The 20,465-nt window shown below is 50.1% G+C and overlaps 1 protein-coding gene across 2 annotated transcripts in view; it reads right to left on the reverse strand.

The window, feature by feature from the left end:
- The window catches only part of CAPZB (capping actin protein of muscle Z-line subunit beta), a 130,408-nt gene that overhangs the window by 67,064 nt on the left and 42,879 nt on the right, over positions 1 to 20,465 (reverse strand). For both annotated transcript variants that reach the window (XM_075551439.1, XM_075551446.1), the window contains exon 2: positions 5,430 to 5,519. In XM_075551439.1, coding sequence (XP_075407554.1) covers positions 5,430 to 5,519 — 90 coding nt within the window. The remainder of the gene's footprint in view (positions 1 to 5,429; positions 5,520 to 20,465) is intronic.

Here is a 20,465-nt window from a genome sequence, read left to right on the forward strand (position 1 = left end):
GGCTATACTCACCACACGGTGACTGAGCCCCTAAACAGAGTCCCCGCGTTCTCCAGCCTTCTGAGCAGTCTGCACAGATGGTGGCAGGCTGCCAGGAAGGCAGGAGAGGGACCTCCGCCCGGGGCGGATTCTTGTCAGGTGGCAGTCACTCACACCCTCACCTACCAGTCTGACACTGCACTCTCCACAGGCTGCAGTAGCCAACAGCTTCCAGAACAGACTCACGAGTATGGCTTATTGTTGTTTTATAAGGCGAGTAACAGAACACAACTCAGGATAGTTATTGACCTGGACAGCTTCTCGCCCGCCCTCTCTTGGACCTTTTTGGGACAAGTGTTAGACCTTCTAGTGCCACACGGCAGCAAGTCCCATTGCAGCCATCTCATACCACTGTGGTTCTTGCTACTGCTTCACCAATGTCCCTTCTGTCACAATTCCTCCCCCATCTCTGTCTCCCTTGAAGCACAGAGCTAAGTAGACTCCATCCACCGTTATCGGGGTGGCCCACTGCCCGCAGGGATCCCAGGCACTTTATCTGCATTCACCACAAGGTGGTCCACAAGCACCTTGTCACAGACAGAGTCCCACCCTCAGTCATTCCCTGTGCTGGGTGGCACATGAGCTTAAACTAAGGAAGCCCAGAGCTCCCCCACGAGTTGGGCAAAGTCCTGGACAGGTCCTGCTGAGGCCGACAGTCAAAGTGCCCTTTCTATTTCTGGAGGGCCATTCTCGCTGCTAAATAGCAAAGTTATGCGGACAGTCCAGCCGCCAGGGGGTCTTCTCCTGCCTCTATCTCACAGGCTGCACTGGGTTGGTCTGGGTGCCCGCCCAGCTCTGACAGAAGAACCCTTGCTTGAGGCAAGTTTGGAGAAACCCAAGAGCAAGGCCCTTAGGTACTATAGGAAAGAAGTGGGGTGGGGATTTTTAAAATGGCAAGACCATCACTTTTCTGTAGATTTTGCTGCCCAGTCAAAGAAATTTGGGGTTATTTTTAGTTTACTCTTAAAAAGGCAAAGGCTGGATTGGCCTGCTGGGTGCCAATATCTCCTTCCTCAGCTCAAGGCTCAAAATACACTCCAGCCAAGGAGATTTGACTCCTGCTGCCAGTGCGCAGGGAAAAGCCTTACAAGGTCAAAGTTGAGAGAGCCAAGTAAGCATCGTACTGTCCCGTGACTCCTGGCACAGACTTGTGGGTATTTTTGAAACAGCTTCACCGGAGCGTTCAGCTGCTACGCACTAGCACAATGGGATTCCTATGACAGAAAATGAACTTTTGGGCCATCTGCAATGGAAAGCCATTTCCCACCAATCAGAGCATGCATCATAAGTCCAAGGCGGCAAAAACTTTGATGCTGACAGCAACCAAAACAAGACAAAAAGCAACAACCACCAAATTGATCTGGCCAGATAAACCGGGCTGCCTGGCTGCCAACTACATGCTACGTGTCTCTTTACCAGGGCTCTGAGATCAGGCCGCCGTGGGCCGGCTACATTCCCTACAGTTCTCTGGCTCAACCCCTAAGCGAGGCCACGCAGCACCCAAGCAACACTGGCAAACCCTTGAATTCTTCTGCCTGAACACTGGAGCCTTCTCGCCCCTGCTTTACTGCAGGCAGGTGAGTGTGGGCAAAATAGCCGCAACCTGCACCCAGCCAGCGGGGCACTACCTGCTCAGGAAGTGTATGACCGATCCCAGCTTATAAGAAACCCAGGCCAGGACGCTTGATGGCCATGCAGATGTGCCACCGAGGCAATTTTCACAGGAAATGAAACCTGCAGGCAGACTTCAGCACAAGCGTGCACTCGCCACAAACCAACTCTGACCAGAGAGAAAGGGCCCGGCCATTCAGCATGCATGGAAAAGAGGGATGATCACTTCCAATAACACTCATGACGGGCAACCATTCCAAGGAGTGCGTGTCACCATTGGCCACAGGAACCGGTAAAAGTGCCCCTGACCCATGTACAGTACAGAGTAAACCGCCTCTGCCGCTGCAGTTTTACCGGGACAGGCTTTCTTGACCAGATCCAAAAGCACTGAGCATCGTAGGTCAAGTGAAATACAACGACAGAGAAGTCGGTCTAGTTGATGGGGTTCCATTTTGGCCTCATGAGGCCAATGGGCCCAAGACTAGCCCCCTCCCCACTGTGAGAGGAGTCGGCCCTCTCAAGTGGCCCCACAAAGCGGCAGACAAAATTGAACAAGCCCATAGTGGCCTGCGTGTGAGAGAAGAGTTTCTTCTAATGTGCTGGGGCTGTATTTTGTGGATTTACATGAACTTTTTTCTCCGTAATGTGTTTACATAAAAAATATTCGATTACTAATGAACTAAATTCTTTAACACTTTGTCCCCCAAACAGGCAAATGTACACACTCCATTTATAACCCGTCACGCTGAATATAAGTGATTGATTGAGTCCCAAAGTACCCAGCAGGCAGAGAATTCAAGAGGAAATCGGAGCCCCTAGAGCTGCCGAGTGCCCACTCTCTGGCTTCTTCCTCACATGGCAACATGCACCAAGAACAGGTTTTAGCATTTAATTCTGGTAATAATTCTTTCCACGTTCCACCTACTGTTTTCTGTGACTGGTGGTAGGCGGAGAGCCAGAGGTAGGGGTGTGAGGAGAGGAGGCAGGTGGAGGAACCAGTCAGTCTCGGGCTTCAAGCTCTGTAGCCCGAGCAGTGTGTGAAAGGGGGACTGAGTATATGCACTGGTCTAGTGAAATTAAATGAGCTCGTACAAAATAGAAGTTCCAGTCATGGAGGAGGAAGTCAGCACGTGTCGGCAGACCACCCTCACAGCCCTGGCCTGACTCCACCCCCCTGGCAGGGCCTGGTCTACAGAAAACAACCACGTTGCAATGACCCGCAGGCTGCGCACATTCCATCGTGGACACAATCCAGCATTCCAACGGGTGTCTAAGGGACATCCTGCACACGAAGCCCCAGGCCCGACGGCTCGTGATGCTTGCCTCCATTCTTTACCAATGCAAGGCTGCTGTCTCCCTGCCGGGTCCCAGGAAAGCCGGCAGAGGAGAGGACCTGGGTGCCAAGTTTGGGCAGGTTTCAAAGAGCAGCTTACATGCACATCTCGGGGAGGAAGAAAAGACACAGCTGTGGTACAAAGCAAAACACTTCAGTGGCTGAAACAACAAAAACAGCCTGTAAACACCACAAAGAGTCTACTGGGAACAATTTGCTCATCGCTGACAACTCTACTCTGGATATTCCCAAAACGCAGTAATAGCTAAATTGGCAAACTAAAGTTAAACTAAGGCCAAGGCTACATTATACGTCAACGAAATTAAGTGTGCCCCTTGCCCTACATGTGTTGTAAATCCCAAACTCCTAAACCTGTGGGTGCAACCTATTTGGGAATAGGACTTTCTTTGCTCTATTAATGAGAACCCATTTCTCTCTGAGGCATTCAACGTCTAGATCGGTAACCTGTGAGGATAAAGCCATCCACCTGCGGCACTTATTAGAGCAGCACCAAGAACCTAAGACCCCCTCGAAGAAGAAAGTACACACGCAGAAGGAGCGCGGCCTCTGCAGCTGAGACGCAGCCAACAACTCAGTGTGGTGCTGGTGTGGGGAATTCCAGCCGCCATGCTCCCGCTTCAGAGCCAGTTCTCTGCTACAGGATTAAGGTGGGGTGTATGTACCGAGTCTCCACCCGAGCAGAGGGAGTGAACCAAGTCATCACCCTTCGTTTCCTTGGGGGAGGGTCTGCTGAAAGACAACCACCTCTCTATGTGGACAGGAGCGATCTCAGATGCACAGGAAGAAACCCGGGCCACGGAAAGAAAAGCCAACAGCAGAGCATGTTCTAGGCCGAGACCAGAGGCACCAGACCCAAGCCCCAGAGGTCAGGAGACAGAGCTGGGGAGCAGCACTGAGACGGGGTCAAGGGACCATCAATGGTTGAAAGAGAGAACCAGAGAGAAGCTTGGCTGCTGGCTGAGAAGCATTGCAGTGGATGGGTGACTGTATCCTCACTCTTTGCTGATGAGGACTTGTGGTGACCTGTCCACTTCCTGGAAAACGCCCGTAATTGTGAGCACTGCGACAAATGACTGAGTCCAGCAGAAGAGTGGAGCGTTGGGGGAAGAATAACCAACGCCTGACTCCGGCCTTGTGGCAGTAGGGAAGCCAAGGGGCCCAATGAAGCATCTGATGATCATCTTCACTTTACTCCCAATCCTTCCCCATACGGGCGCGCATGCGTTTCTGCCAGTGAGAAGCACGATGCGTGTGCACTGCGCCTCCTCGTGAGGATACGGAGAGCTATGTACAGCCCTCGGCCAGCAGCAAAGGGCTGCACTGCACACAGAACAAAGGCAAGTCCTCCCTCTCGCCTTTAAGGGCACACCCTACTGATCTGACCTATCTCGTTAGGTCCCTAGAAAGACTGTGTGCTCTAGCCACAGCGGTCCAGACTGCTCCCAGCCCCCCTCACGTTTCTCACACTTATGCCCCCCGCTGGAGTCATCCAACCTCACATAGGGAGTAATGCTTAAACGTCAGCAGAGTTCCTCTGCAATCCCAAATGTATGACTCGGCCCCGAAAATGTGAAAACAAGCGACAGAGGCTCCCACTCCCACTGGGCAAACCCCAAGTGGAGGGATGGGCACCAGAGGACCTGGGGCGCCCGAGGATCCTGGCTCCAGTCCTGATGTCGGAATTCACCAGCCAAAAGATCTAGGCTCGCGCTGTTAGCTTCTTGAAGCTTGGTCCCAGCCCAGCCTCCTTTTCTTCTCCATGACTTTCTAAATGTTAGTAATTTACCTGACAGTATCTTAGGCAACATTTAAAATAAATATTCTGAGCATTTTCATATAACATTATGGCGCCAGTTAAGCTGAAGCAAGATTTTGAGATCATCATTTTGTGTCTGAAAAAAGGAACTGATGGATTTTAAACAAAGCTGTGATGTGCTCTTTAGAAGCCAGGCCTTTGCTTGTTAGATTATTTCCACACCAGAAATGGAGAAGCCACTGAAGACGTGACAGGGGAGGTGTCTGCCCAGCTTTGGCTGGATAAACACACAGAACAGATGAGAAGGTAATAGAGCCTGGTGCTGCGGACGGTGCTGAGAGGCTGCGGCTATGTACGGCACCCCCGAGACCACGCTGAGGTGCAGGGGCTAGGAAATGAGGGCAGAGTGGTTCGGGGGGAGGCACCGGCGTCTATAATCAACTTCACAAACTCCCAGCTCACTTTTGATCGGCACAGATGGAGCTAAAAAAAAAAAAAGAAAAGAAAAGAAAAGCGAGCCATCTGAAGCTCATCGTCTCTCTGTCTGGAAGAATCTCAGAGCTCAGTGTCCAGCTGGGGAGAGAGAAAGCTTCCTGTGTATTTTGAATCCGGCCTGGGAAAAAAAGCGACACGAAAGCCACCATGAAACCCTATGAAGCAGGCACGTACCAGGTCGATCAGGTCACTGAGGTTCTTCTCGATTTGCTGCGGAGGCAGGCGTCTCATTAAGTCCAAGGCACAGTCCAGCTGCTGGTCACTCTGTGGACAAGGACAAAACAAGTGTCCGTCAGTTTTGCCGACAGAAACATCAAAACCTTTAAAAATGCATTCTTTCAGCTGTCACTTGTCCACCGATTCTCCAACGTACTCAGCCATCTGAGGAGACCCCAACCAGGGCCTGGGTGACCACGCCCCACCTGACGCGGAAGCACTGGGAAGGACTCGAACAGCCCCGCTCCCCTTTTCTACCCACACCTCCAAGCCTGGTGGGCTTCTGGCTGCCTGCCTGCCTGGGCGAAGGCGGGGGACGGCCGCACCCACTTCCAGCTGGTTCTGCTCTGAGCCTGCTTTTTCCTGTGAAGTCACCAGGCCAGTTCCTGGGAGCTCCACGCCAGGGAGAGAGCCGAGCAAAGAGCAGGTGCCAGAACGCACATCCAGGCTGAAGGGGCTTCGCAGTGGTCTTCAAGCAGGGGAAGGCGAGAGCCTGCAGCTAGGGGTCTGCTCTGCAGCCTCTTTTCCCCTTTCAAAACCCCAGACTGGGAAGAGGAGAGAGAGGGCTTCGTCTGGCCCACCTCCCCACAGGAACCGCTGTGATGCCCATGAGAAAGCCCTCGACTAAGCCTTGGTAGCTTGAACCCATTCCACAGCCCAACTGGAAAAAGACCTGGCAAGCGGCCTCTGTCCCGCTGACAGCCTAGGAGACCACAGGGGGCGCTACGAGTTGTACGTGACCTTGTGGTACCCAACAACCAGTTTTCCCAACAAGACCAGCTCCTGGCCCCCTTTGAGCTGAGGGCTCACTTTAGATGGCAGCTTGGACGACAAGTATGGCAGCTGTGGTCCCGGCTGCTGCGGGGCATGGGGCGGGGAAACCTCTGTGCCCGTGAGTTTCCAAGACTTAACTCTTCCGGGGAGTAGGAAACCAGGCATCCTAGTCCAATACTGGGATAATTAAAAAGGGGCTGGGTGGGGAGGGAGAAGACCAAGCCAAGGGCAAAACTAGGAAAGTGCACGGCCACCTGGGCTCACAGTGGCCTGGAGCACAGAAGACCAGAGTGCAGGAGGAGCAACAAGAACAGGTGAGAGAAGCGGCCCAGGTAAAACGGTAAAGACATGTTTATGCCAGGACAGCAAGGCAGGCAGATGGCACCCCGGCAGCACCAATCAGGGACTTGATCTGATTTGTATCTGGAATCTGCTCTGCTCAGACCAATTTCTGGGATTGTTATAAAACCTGAATCACACCCTAATGAGTCTTTGTAAAAGACACAAAACAATCATGGCAATGCCATGTGTGGTTGTGATGACATGTAACCTTTGGGGCATTAACCACATGGAGGCCATCGGACACTTTGCAGTCACCAAAGGTACAACACAGCCCATGCAACAGAGTGGTTCAATGAAGCCAACTTCATTTTCTGATACTGGTTACAATATGCACCCCAAAGCTCCAAACCCTGTCCCTTGCCTAAGACAGTGCTAATTTATAAAAGGTAGGTGTGTGTGTGTGTGTGTGTGTGTGTGCGTGAGAGAGAGAGTGAGAGTGACTAACCACAAGAAACCCTAGCCCTTGTTTGGTTTAATGACATACTCTGAAACCATAAATTCCTTACTTGTGGCACGCACTTCTATGCCAACACATGTTGGCCAAGGCCACAGGGACATGGGTTTGGCCATGTTATGGGGAGAAATATTACCACCACAGTTAGGTTCCAGAACACAGACAGGCTGATAGGACGCTTAAACCAAAATAAAATCTGCAGAGCCAATGCCAACTCAAGAGCCCCTGCAGGACTGAGTGGAACTGGTCCAGCCCGAGGGCTCCCCAGGTTGTAAGCCTTACAGAGCAGACTGCCACCTTTGACGGCATGGACCGACATGGTGGCTGTGACAATGGATGCAGACAGAACTGTCAGGGTGGCACAGGGCTGAGGTGGCTCACACTCTGATGCATGTAGGGTCACTGAGTCGGGGCCCACTTGACAGCACTTGTTAGAGACTCACTGGCAACCATACATAAAACAGAGCCCAAAGCCCAACCTGTCACTAGCCCTAGCTTGCTGTCACTAGCCCTAGCTTGCTGTCACTAGCCCTATCTTGTATACACAACTTGGGATGACCATGTGCCTGTGACCAGGGGTCTGGATGAGAGGGCCTCCGAGAGTCCTTCTGGATGGCACTCCCAGGAGCCCTGTGGGCCTCCCCCTCCCCCTACAGAATCACTGTCCCAGATTTCAGCCCAGTGCACAAACATGAAAGTACATTTCTCAGCGCCACCTTCCTTATAGATTCTCAATTAGGCTTCAATCCAACAGACACTTGCTGAGGGCCAACTGATGGCCAGCCCGACCTAAGGCGCACCCCTTAGGGGACAAACTGTCTACTAAACAGTAAATAATCACAAGGCAGTATGACGGCTACACAGCTCACAATACATTAATTTGTACTTCGTCCCATGTACCAATGACTCTCCCTGGGTCTCCTACCCTCATGGTTGTGGTTCATCCGTCCTCTGGCCTGTGCTTTTGACTTACCTGGCAAACTTACCCATGGACGCAGCTCCCCAGGTGATGGCTCTCTTAAACACTAATGAACTGATCCTGGCCCAGTCTCCCCATGTTAACCCCCCACCCCGCCCTGTTCCACCTCCCAAAGGCACATTGTTGAAGGAGACCAATGGATCTCATTCTCTGAATCCTGTCCATTTGATTTGCCATTTGACAACTGTTGATAAGGTGTTTCCTAGGTGACAGCACTATTTACATGATGAATGGTGACTGCAACAAAGTTCCTGTCGTGAAGCTTTGTGGTGGAGTCAAAGTCAATAGGAGAAAAGCCAAGGGAGAACCAGCAGAGGACAGGAAGGGGATGGTGACTCCCACTTTCAGTGGGCCAGGTCCCAGTGGGTGGGTTTTACATTTTCATATATTAGCAATATAAATTAGGTCAGAGAGGTTTAAATTTGTGCTAATTTTTCACATGACTTAAAAAACCATAAAATTAAAAAATTTTAAAAACCCATAAAACTGGATGAAATTTCCTGGAAACAAGTATGAAAACTGCCCACACTGACCTGGAACAACTGTTCAGAATAGCAAATCAGTTTATACTAAACACAATAGTCTGAAAAACCCAGCCAGAGTTCACATTCCTGATAAAGCTATTAAATCTTTTGCATACAGTAAAACTCAGCCTAGCAGATGAATCAAGAGGGCAAAGTCTGATTTGAAAATCACCAGGAAATAAAATGTATTTGATTCTTGGATGGAGTTAACAATGAACAAAAAAATCACATAGGATAAAGTCTAGGGCAATAGACAAACCTACCCACAAATGTGGTTAAGTGTTCTAATACAGGCATACTTAAGTGGTATGAAGAACCCTAAAAGATTTCACAGAGGGCTATGTGAACTGCAGTGTTGTAGGATGAACAGGAGGACAGAAGCCAGACATCATTGGGAGGGGCACGGGGCGGGACAGGAGTCTCTGCTGCAGAGAAGGGAGTGAGGTGGGCTCAGGAGTTGGGGGCTCAGTGAGAAGAGGCCCTGGGCCATACATCTAACTTTAGGGGCTAGTCTGAGCTTATGTGCATGGGACAGTGGCTTCCTAACTAGACCCAGGCTCCATCCCAGGTCTCAGCCCAATTTTGCTCCTTTTCTATATACAGGTAGGTTGTTCTTTGTTCATTACGAGTTTTCCTGAAGGGTTAACAGCAACAACAATGAAAACCATCACCAAGTCGGTTCCTACTCGTGGGAACCCTCTATGTGCGCCACGGGATTTTCAACGGCTGGTTTCAAAGTCGGGCTTTCTTCGGGTAGTCTCCGGCCACCAGCCGGTTAGCGGCAGGGCGGAGTCCCGGCTCTCTCCTCTTGGGAATGGGAAAACTTTGGGGACTGTTTATCCACAGGGAAAATGACCCTAGGCGAGCGTACTGAGTCTGGGCCATAAAAAAGTGGGGGCCCCAAGCCACACGCAGTTTCAGCTGCCCAAGCCCAAGCAGCTCACGCTGATAAGCCACATGGAGAGACTCTGGGACAAGGACATGAGGACTCCCCCCATGGTTCCAGCTTCGGCAGTCCAACTGCAATCCAGATAGATGATCCCCAAGTCAGAACCAGGTAACCATGGGCCTCATTGCCTGACCCACAGGAGCAAGCTGAGTTAAAGGGTCATTATTACTTCAGACCACAGGGGTTGGGGGTGTACGTTATGCTGCAAAAGCCACAGACAGGATGGTTAGGGAACTGTAGGATGAGATGGGCTGTGGTGGCAGGGGACGCTGCAAAAGCAGAGCTGAAAAAACTCACAGCCAGCAAGTGGATGCCGACTCACAGGAGCCCTCTAGGGCAGGGTACTTCTGCCACTGGGAATTTCCAAGATGGTGGGAACCCTTTACGGGCGTTCAAAGTTCCGCCTTTCTCCCCAGGAACATCTGGTGGTTTCATACGGCCTACCTTGTGGTTAGATCCCAACTCACAACCACTCTGCCACCAGGGCTCCACAAAAGCAGATAATTACGCTTTATCCTGGAGAAAGGGCTAAAGTCCAAAAGTGTTTCATTGCTGAGGGGCGGGGAGTAATTTTTTAAAATTTCCCCTGAAAGGGGGTTGGAAGCCAAGTATGTTTGGGACCCTATGCTTAACAGAAACCAGGGCTCTGGCTGTGTGGGAGGGACAGAGACATTTAAGAGGCAGAACAAATAGCTCATTACGGCCACCAGCTACAACAGGGGTCCTCAAACTGTTTAAACAGGGGGCCAGTTCACTGTCCCTCAGACCCGTTGGAGGGCTGGACTATAGTTTAAAAAAAACTACGAACAAATTCCTATGTACACTGCACATATCTCATTTTGAAGTAAAAAAACAAACGGGACAAAAACGCCCGGCATGCCAGATAAATGTTTTCGGTGGGCCGCATGTGGCCCGCGGGCCATAGTTTGAGGACACCTAAGCTAGAAGATGGCACAAGAGCCTCAACTAGAGAGTACACGGCTGTGTGTCCTTTTAAACACAAACACACAGTGCTTGTAAATTCCAGGACATACAGACACTTGAACTGTTCCCAGTATTTCCAACAGCATCTGCCTGGACGCACACAGCCAACCACAGGCCCGAGGCCTTCACAGTTTGTTCTTAAGTTCATCATGATCTTTACTTGTTTATATTATCGAGCCTTAGCACACAAAAAAAATTACTTCATAGACATCCCAAAGGTAAACTTTGCTGGAGCCCTGGCGCTCTATCGCAAACCCATGGAGTCTAACTTCAGGACAGTTTGTCTTGTGTAATCTGTGACCCAATCGGCAACTCTGTTTAAAAGTGGGGTCTGTTTCCTGCCTTGTGGCTCAGGAACAATTTGTGCTGGGGGCTATCTGGGGAAAGATTCACAGGCTGGGCTGGCCAATCACTCACCTTCAGGTCACTCTGGAAAACTGCTCGCTTTAGATTAATAACGAGAAAAGTGTCTTCCACTGCCTGCCTGCCGCCTGGTTCCATCCTTTGGGAGGGAAGGGCGCTGCCTCACTAAACGCAAACACGGCATTCGCCGTCCCCCAGGGAAACCGAGTGCTGGACAGAGTTGCAGGGCCAAGCCGACTCTGGCCTGCTGGGTCTACTGTATGCCAACATAACCTAGCTGGGCCACTGTCACGTCACGCACCATGACAACGTAGCTGCTGCCATCTCTCCTCTACAGATGTCTAGATGTCTCTAACAGACGGTTCCAGGCCATCTCAATCTGGCCCCTCCTTTCAGAGGCACAACGCACGCCAGAGAAAGTTTTACAAGGATACACAGTGCACGGCAGAATTGGCTCTTGAATCCCTATCTTCTGCACACCATGCTATCTTCCCGCTTGGGCCACGCGTTCACCACTATGGTGCTGGGGCCTGCTTGTCCGACGTGGTCTAAGGACGAGGGCAGCAGGGTGCCCGGAGGACAAACAAGGACTCTAAGCTGCTCTTCATTCGCCACTGAGCTTGACCAGTACCCCAACTTTGCCATGATTCAAAGTGACTTTTCCAGATAACCAAAAGACCAATTTTTTTTTTTAAAATCCTAAAACATGGCAATCTTTCACCCAGGACAATTCGACACATAGCCAAATCATCTCTTACTGGCTGGCGGAGGCTGTGAGGAGCATCCAGATCTGAAAAAAGTCCTTTGTCTGCACTCCTCACTCCCTGGCCTTTTCTGTCAGGCTGTCAGCTGCACTTCCTCAGCTGATGTGCTGCATCTAATCCGGTATAGCTCAAGAAAACAGAAAACTAGAAATCCATTCCTGTTTTTTAAAAAATTGGCAAATAACTTTGGGAGAAGAATAAACCACCAATTCCTAACTTGAGGACCACAGGCTCAATGTGTACACCAAAAGCTTGGTGTTGTATAAAGGTCAGTGTGGCTTTTCCAGGTTGAGGGTGTGTAGCTGTTCACCTTCGCCCATAGGCAGTCTACGGCTGTCATGGTACAGGTGTGGCATAATCTTCCCTACTCTCCCCCACACTGGGCCTGTCACAGGGCACCAAGCAAAACTCAGGGCAGGGTAGCAGAACCTCTGGGGGTTCTTGCCGGGAGGAGAAAGTCCCCAGGGAGCAGCTGGTGGTCTCCAACTGCTGGCCTGTGGTGAGCTGTCCACTGCCTAACCCAGTGAACCACCAAGGCTCCTGGGACTACGTAAGTTACCAATTAATCCCTCAGAGCCTCGATCCACTTAAACATGGGACTAACCAGGATCTCTACCTTGCAAGGCCACAGAAAAAAAGATGCGGTGCGATGCCCATTGGGGGGCACCCCCACTCCACTCTCCCTCATGCGAGGAGCTCTCCCACACAGCACAGCGCAGCACAGAGCTTATCTGGTAAGACATAACATTTTTTGGGTGCACACAGGCCCTTTCCCCTGATATTTCCCTTGCTTGACGCCGGTTTTCCATTTAGGCTGCCAGGAGTCTCTAGAAAGGTGGGTGGAGCGTAACTTCAGTTTCCAAGTCATTAAAAACCAACAAAGGAGGGCAAATGTCCACAGCAGTCACCCCACACAACCTGCCCCCTCCCTAGCCCCGACCCTGAGTGTGACAGCTTGCACGGGGCTGCTGGTTTCCCTGCTCCAAAAACCAAGGAAGGATAATGCCTTTGGAAGAGAATGCTTTTCTGTTCTTCCCGTGTTCCTGGTTCCGTTTTCCTGCTGAACCCCCCTTTGGCTCCTTTTCTCCCGCCCTGGGCACCACCACCAGTTAACCTCCTCCTGGGTCGCTGGTGTTTCCAAACTCATCCAAGGCCATCAAAACCAGGCAAATGGGACAGCCTAAGGAGGGTGTCCCCAAACCTAACCCCCCTTCCAATTCACTCCCCCCCACCCCCAATGCAGCAAGGAGAATGCCCAGGCCCCTTCCCATGGAGTATTTATTCTGGAGCACAATTTAGTCCAGGCCCTGTGCCAGGCGCCCCAACAGCCCTCAGGTTTTCCCTTACACATCCTCTTCAGGAAGTGCAAGATCCAAGATGAGTCACACTCTATTTTGCTGTAGTTTGTGTACTGACGATGACAAAAAGTCCGTTTGGGCTCCATGTTGACAGCCCAACACATGTGGACCCTCAGAACGGCCTTTTCTCTGTCGAGCTCAGAGCTGATCGAGCGGCAACCATTCTGAATGAAGTACCGCAACCTGGGATCCTGGAGAAAGAGTGTGAGGGCGCGTCGTACGTGGCAAAGGCAGAGCATCCGCTTAGCAGGACAGTGAGTCCGGGTTAATTTGGGTGTTCTGCCGCCCCTATGAGGTGCTCTGGTGGCATCATGATTATGGCTTGGGCTGCTACCTGCAAAGTCAACAGTTTGAAACCACCAGCTTCTCTGTGGGAGAAAGACAAGGCTGTCTGTCCCCGTAGACAGTTATACTTTTGCAGACCCACGAGTCAGTTCAACCTGTCCTATTGGGTCCTTGAGTTGGAACGAACTCGATGGCAGTGAGTCTGGCCTCCTTTGTACAGCAGATCCTGTTTCGTCCTGTACGCCCACCTCCAGGAAGCCCCTCGCCCACAGCTGGCTTGCTCCCTGCCCTGAATCCCACAGTGAAGCTCGAAGGTTCTACCAAACCCTTGTTCCCACTGAGCACTCAGTCTAAAGGCAAGTGCTGCCTACCTGCACTGACTCGTGCACACAGAAAGCGAGGGGTGCCTGAGGCAGGGAGGCACTCCAGGACAAAACCAGTGCCTGGTTCTCCTGGTGAGCCAGTTGGGTCATCTGGAACCCTGACTCTTGGGCATACCTCCCTGTCCCTTCCAGATTTTAAAACCCAGGATCAGAAATAGTACATGAAAGGGGCCTGAATCAATACTTTTTAAGTGCTTTCTATCTGCTTGCATAGTGGATTATGCAGTAGGCTTGTTCACCACAGGGTCAGCAGCTCAAGGTCATCAGCCACCCCAATGGAAGACAGCTGGGCTTCTGCTCCTGTGGGACCCACAGCTGCGGGAACACAGGGAGCGGTTCTACTCTACTCCAGGAAGTGGCTAGGGATCAGCAGTGATTTAGTGGCGATGGGTTTGTTTTGGGGGATCTGCTTATAGTTTGGTCACCAGTCATAAATAAAAATGACAACACTATTTAAACTCAATTCTACATTCAGAATTTTTAAAATGTCATTATTAAGAATACTTATATATCAATCTACATAACTTTTATTTTCCAAATTAATTGTTCTTTATGGAGCAAGAAGCCAAGCATCCAAAGAGCAAAGCTATTTCAAAAGAGCAAGAGAAGCCAACTGAAATGTGGTAAGGACTTAGTGCGCACCGGGCCCTGGCACGCCAGGGTTTAGGAGAGCCTGTCCCGCAACCACTCCAGGAGGAGGGCACTATTGCTCCGGTTCCTAAACAGAGGCTCAAAACGCCTGCATGACTTGGCCCCAGGCTGCCAGAGAAGAATGCAAGACAGGGCTGCTTCCCACTTAAAATTTCTTTCTTTTCTTTAAAAAGAAAATAAGATTAAAAAAAAATAAAATAAATAAGATTTATTGATGTATAATTCCAGTGCATATTTAAGGTATATGATTTAAGAATTTTAATTTGTAATCATAGTTGTGCAATGAGCATCAGTTAATTTTAGAATATCCTAATCACCTCAAGAAGAAAGGCATCTTCTTGACCATCCCCTACTTCCCACTTAATCTTTTGTTTTTTTAAATAATCTTATTGGGGCTGTTTTACAGCTCTTATCACAATCCATCCACTGTGTCAAGCACATTTGTGCATTTGTTGCCGTCATCATGTTCAAAACACTGTCCTTCTACTTGAGCTCTTAATATCAGCTCCTTCCCCTTCCCCCTCAGGAACCCTTGACAATTTAGAAATTATTTTTTTCATGTCTTACACAGACCACTGTCTCCTTTCACCCACTTTTCTGTTGTTCTCCCTGGGACAGGGGGGCTGTTTCTATGTCGATCATTGTGCTCAACTCCCTTCTTCATAGCAGAAGCTGCCAATTCCCATAAACCTCCTCCCCAACAGATGTATTAGTTGGTCTGGATGGAGTCGCTAACACTTGGACAGGGGGTTCCTCCAATAAAGCATTGCACACGGCCTTGAGTCCAACTTGCACATGGACAGGTCTCGAGGGGGGAAAAAAGCAAGCTGTTTCATCTAGAAGGGGGCAGCCTTTCTTGCGACTTAGGTCCAAAGTTAAGCTGGAAGAAAACAGAGCATAATGTTTATGCATCAAAGTACTCAGCCCATTTCTTTGCTAGGCTCCTGGCCTATTTCAGATGTGGTGTCTGAATAAGCCTGAGAGAGTCCACTGGCTGTCTCTATCTGCCCTCTCCAGCTCCAAGGGCAAGTCCTTATGGTGCTGTTTCATACAATGTCACCAAGGGTGGGGCACAACGGAGTACAGCAGAAACTACCTCAAAACTCCCAAACAGAGCGCTAGGAAAACAACCAGGCAACATTTTAGCTGGCTGTGACACGTATGTTCATTCATGGCCATGATCAATCCTCTCCCAGTTCACCTCACAACTCAGCAGGCAGGGAGCGGCCTCAAAATGAGTCCTCTGACTTCAATTTCTAAGACCTACGGCCGACTGACCACCCTGCAGGTCTGTAGTAGCAAAAGGAACTGGCGCATAGGAGAGATCCAAGTTTACACCCTACACCTGCCACCTCCCAGCAACGGTGGTCTGGGTTAAGCCCTTCACCTGCAAGCATCAACTTATTCAATTATATGAACACATAATACCTATCTTGCAGTAAAACGTTTGGAGAGATTATCAGACTCACGTGCTGCCACTGAGCCGATGATTCTGACTCACAGCCATGCTTTAGGGTAGCGTAAAACTGCCCCTGTGGGTTTCTGAGACTACAAGTCGTTTTGGCCCCCTTTGTGTTGGAAGACTTGAAAAGACTGATTGGGAGCTCTTACAAATCTTATAACCATCCACATTCAATGGTATTAAGCACATTTGTACATATGTTGCCATCAACTTTTCCAAAACATTTTCTTTCAACTTGAGCCCCTCCCCCTGCTCATGAATCCTTGATCAATTATATATTATTTCATGTCTTACACTATCCATTGTCTCCCTTCACCCACATTTGTTATTCATCCTCCTGGAGTGGTGAGCTACATATCCAACCTTGTGATGGGTTCCCCCTTTCCCCCCCTCCCTCTCCCCCATCTCCTTACCCTCATGATATCACTACTCCCACTACTGCTCCTGAGGGTTTGATCTGTCCTGAATTCCATGTGTCGAGAGAGCTCCCGTATGTGTTCTCGGTCAGGCTGGATTTGTAAGGTAGAACTGAGTCATGGCAGTGGGGTAAGGAAGCATTCAGGAACTAGAGGCATGATGTGTGTTTCCTATACCGCACCCTGGTTGAATCATCCCGTCCTTGTGACCCTTCTATGGGGGGGATGTCCAATTGTCTACAGATGGGCTTTGGGTCTCCACTCCAAACCCCCCTCTTTTGCATCGATATCCTTGTTTGCTTTGGAGCTTCTGATACCTGATGCCATTGACACCTCATGATCACACAGACTGATGTGTTTCTTCCGTGAGGACTTATTTGCTTTCCTGCTAGATGGGTACTTTTTAAAATTTCAAGACCCCAGACGCTCTATCTTTCAATAGCCAGGCACCATCCGCCTTCTTCACCACATGTGCTTATGCACCAATTTTGTCTTCAGCAACTGTGTGGAGAAGGTAAGCATCAAAGGACTAACTCTTTCTTGGAGTAGGAAGTCCCATCTTTCTCCCAAAGAGCAACTGATGGGTTCACACTGCTACCCTTGCCGTCAACAGTCCGCCGCATTCATGATCCACTACAAAACTCACAACGTCCCTGGAAAAATACTAAGTGTACAATACAAATCCTCCCATAGGGAATTTAATCTTAGAAGACATAATGGTTTAATGTATTTTCCCGTGTGGAATAAAATGAACAAAATCTCCACCATATAACACTGCCCGAAGCCTCTGCAAGTGAGTAACCATAAAAAGCAAACAGACAAAAAACTGACTTGTCATTGAGTTGATGTCAACTCCTAGTGACCCTAAAGGGCAGTGGCCCCAAAGGACAAGGCCCCTGTGAGTTTCCAAGACTGCCATCTTTATGAGTACAAAGTCCCAGCTTTCTCGCAAGGAAAAGGGACTGAAAACCAAACTGTCCAAGGCCACTCTCTCTGGGTTCTTTTGAGTCCGATCAGAAAGCACTATTCCTGCGTCAATAACCGCAGTCCCTGAGATCTAGTGGCCCGCTTGGCAACAGAAGACATGCTTTCACAGCTGCGAACCTCTCTCTCCTTCCCTGCTCCATCTGATACTGACTGCTGGATCTCAAGAGAGCTGACCACCGAGTGTTCGGCTCGGAGAGCACAGGCCTTCAATGAACAATAAAGAATTAAAGAAGTGAGTGACAAATCCCAGTTTCCAAATATCTTGGTGTTAAGCAGGAACTACCCCCAAACACTGAACAGCATCGCTCATTATCACCACCTCCAGCGGTGGGCCCTGCCGACTGCCGCATCATTCAAGGGCACTTCAAAAAGTGTGTGGAAAAGGTGGAAAGGAAAGATAATGGAATTTTCCCTCCAACCTCTTGACGCCTCCTTCATACAACTGCTCCAGACATGGACCAGGTACACAGAGCACCTAACCCAGCACCTACTCTGTGGCAGTCGATGGATCAAGGGTGTGAAATGCATGAATGAAAATACTTAAAACTTAGTAAGGCACTTACTATGTGCCAGGCACAGTTCTCAGTGCTTTATTTGCCAATATCTTATCTTAAAAACAATCCACTCTATAGGAACCTAGAGGAGTTAGTGGTCCACAGGGGGAAGGGGTACGGGGGAGATGGGACTTCTGCTTAGGCTGCACTGCACATGTGTTAAGGATGATGGGATAACTTGGGAAAAGGTATGGAGAATTACTGCACAATTTGAAGAAGGCAATCAGCTGCTGGAAGCTACATTTAGAAGTCAATGAAACGTTGTGTTTATAAAAAGTAAAAATAACACACTGCTGTCAAGTCAGTGCCAGCTCATCTAAGACAGAGCAGAACTGCCTGTCCCACAGGGTCTCCAAGGTTACAGATCACGCTGGAAGCTGACTGCCACATCTTTCTTCTGCAGAAGGGCTGGTGGGTTAGAACGTGTAGCTTGGCTGTTACCAGTTCTAACCCTTTGCCACCAGGGCATCAAGGAAGAAGAAAATCAGCTAAATAAAGCCTTGTGCTACCCATTAAAAAAATATCCTCCAAAGTAAATACTATTATTATTCTCAGAAGCTGGGGCACAGAGGTGGGTGGTTTTCCACCCATTTGATTGGCACTAGAGCTGAGATTAAAGGTAGGCCTACCAAATTATTGATTTACCACATACACTTGAGTATAAGCCAACCCAAATTATCAGCCGAGGCACCAAATTTTACCACAAAAAGTGTGTTGAAAAAATCTATTTATACTTGAGTCTATATGGTATATGACATGTGGATGAAGGCCTAATGAAACTATTAAAAAAAAAAAAAAAAAGGTCTATCAACCACCTCAAACTGCCTGGCAGACAGACCAGTTGATTCAGCCAGGCCCCGGCCCCTATCCTGAGCCTCATCACCACTTCCTTGTTTCAGAGTCTCCAGAAGCAGGGGACCTGGGTCACTGGACATCCAGCTAGTATTAGTTCACATTCAGCTCTTCAACCATTGAGCCACAAGTAAGTGAGGCTGTGTCTTTGTTCAGATCCTGACTCCACTCGATTCCAGCTGGGTGACCCAGGAGCCTCCGGCCTCCCAATCTACAGTGTAGGCAATAAGTGAGCCAACAGCACACCGTTAATGTTAAAGATGAAGCAGACACACCCTATTTTCTCACAGACTATGCCCGCACCCGTTGCATACACTCTTTATCAGGCCCACAGCATGCGTAGGAGGCTACAGTGGAAGGGCTGTTTGACGATGGTTATATAGTTAAGAGTTTTGTAACCACAAAAGAGTGTAACACATACATACTGTGTAAAAAGGCTGTACCCCACATGAACATATATCTGGAACATAGTCATGGCTCCCTAAGTCAACAGGAGCGGGAAGAGAAAACAATTCGAAGGTAAAAGGAGATCAGGTAAAGTTTCAGAAGGAAGGCCCCTGGCCTTCTGCCAACAGGATGAGCGGCCCCTCGGCCGATGACCTGCGGCCTGCAGAGACTCGGGGGGCACACAGCTCTCACAAGGCGGGAATCCTGAGGGGCTCACAGGATGAGCATGCTTTCAGAAGGAAAATGCTCCATTTTTCAGGTGAGCTTTGTGTCATTCAGACACGTAAATCCACTGACTGGCAACACGTATTGAAAGCAAGTTTGCTGGCATGAAGGGGCCTTCCATGAGTCTCAGAAATGTTATTCGGGCTCAGGCCAGGAGCCCTCACAGCCTGACTCTGAGAGTAGGGTAAGAAATGGTGCCCACCTCTCTGGTTCCCGTCCTGGGCACCTCTGCAGCTGGTGCACGCATGCCTTCCTCGGATGCGTGTTCTCGCCCAGGCGCAGCGAGCACCCACGAGCCCCTGGAGGGAGACACTGTCCTGAGGCAGCTTTTGAGTGCGGCCTCAAGAAGTCCCACTGAGGGACAAAGGGGAGCACTGACTGCCTCCGGCCTGAGCAGCTTGCGTCTTCAAGATCTGATATGAAACAGAGAATCTCCGTAATCGGCAAAGCCATTAGGATCCAGGCACACTGGGCCAGGCCGGGCCGGTCACAGCAAGACAGCCTGCTAGTGTTCTAAAGCTAGGAATGCTCCTGTCCATCACTGAACTCTACCAGGGACCGCAGCCATGCCCGCCTCACAAGGCCCCCCTGGGGAGCTCAGGACACACAGAGAAAACATCTCTGCTTTCCTTCGCCAAGTTTCCTGTGCTTGCCCCCCCGATCGATCAATCGGGGACAGCACTGGTGGGAGGTGCCGCAGGACAGCTGGCTGCTGGAGGCTGCCCTCGAAGGGGAGGTGGGGAGCAACTCACTTTCCCCTCTAACCTTTGACCCCAAGGGAGCAGCAGTGTTTGGACGGCCTACACATACTCGGCTGGCCGTGGAGCCCCAGACGGGGACCCCGTCCATCCCAGTATTGTTCTTACCTCCCACCACCTCTTACGTCAAGGTTTCGAGGTCCCACTCCTCACTTAGAGGATCGTGGATGCTGAATGGAATCACATGTTGCCGCTCTGGTGGCTGGAAGGTGCAGAAGTGAGGCGTGTCAGAGCAGACCCGGGAGGGAGGAGGATGCTGCGTGTGGTATCTTGCACACAAGCACGTTGATGGAGCCGTGCTGTGCGGCTCGGTGCAGGTCAGCTCTCACGCAAGTCAAGTTGGAGGAAAAGCTGGGCCATTCTCCTCACACTTCAGAAACACACTGCAGCTGCCCAATGGCTTTGGGGAAGCAGGTTTTTAAGGAGAAAATTCAATTAGGAAGTGCTCTTAGGAGAGCCTGGGCATGAATGCAGCACGGATTT

This window comes from Tenrec ecaudatus, chromosome 1 (assembly GCF_050624435.1).
Source record: "Tenrec ecaudatus isolate mTenEca1 chromosome 1, mTenEca1.hap1, whole genome shotgun sequence".
Lineage (NCBI taxonomy): Eukaryota > Metazoa > Chordata > Mammalia > Afrosoricida > Tenrecidae > Tenrec > Tenrec ecaudatus.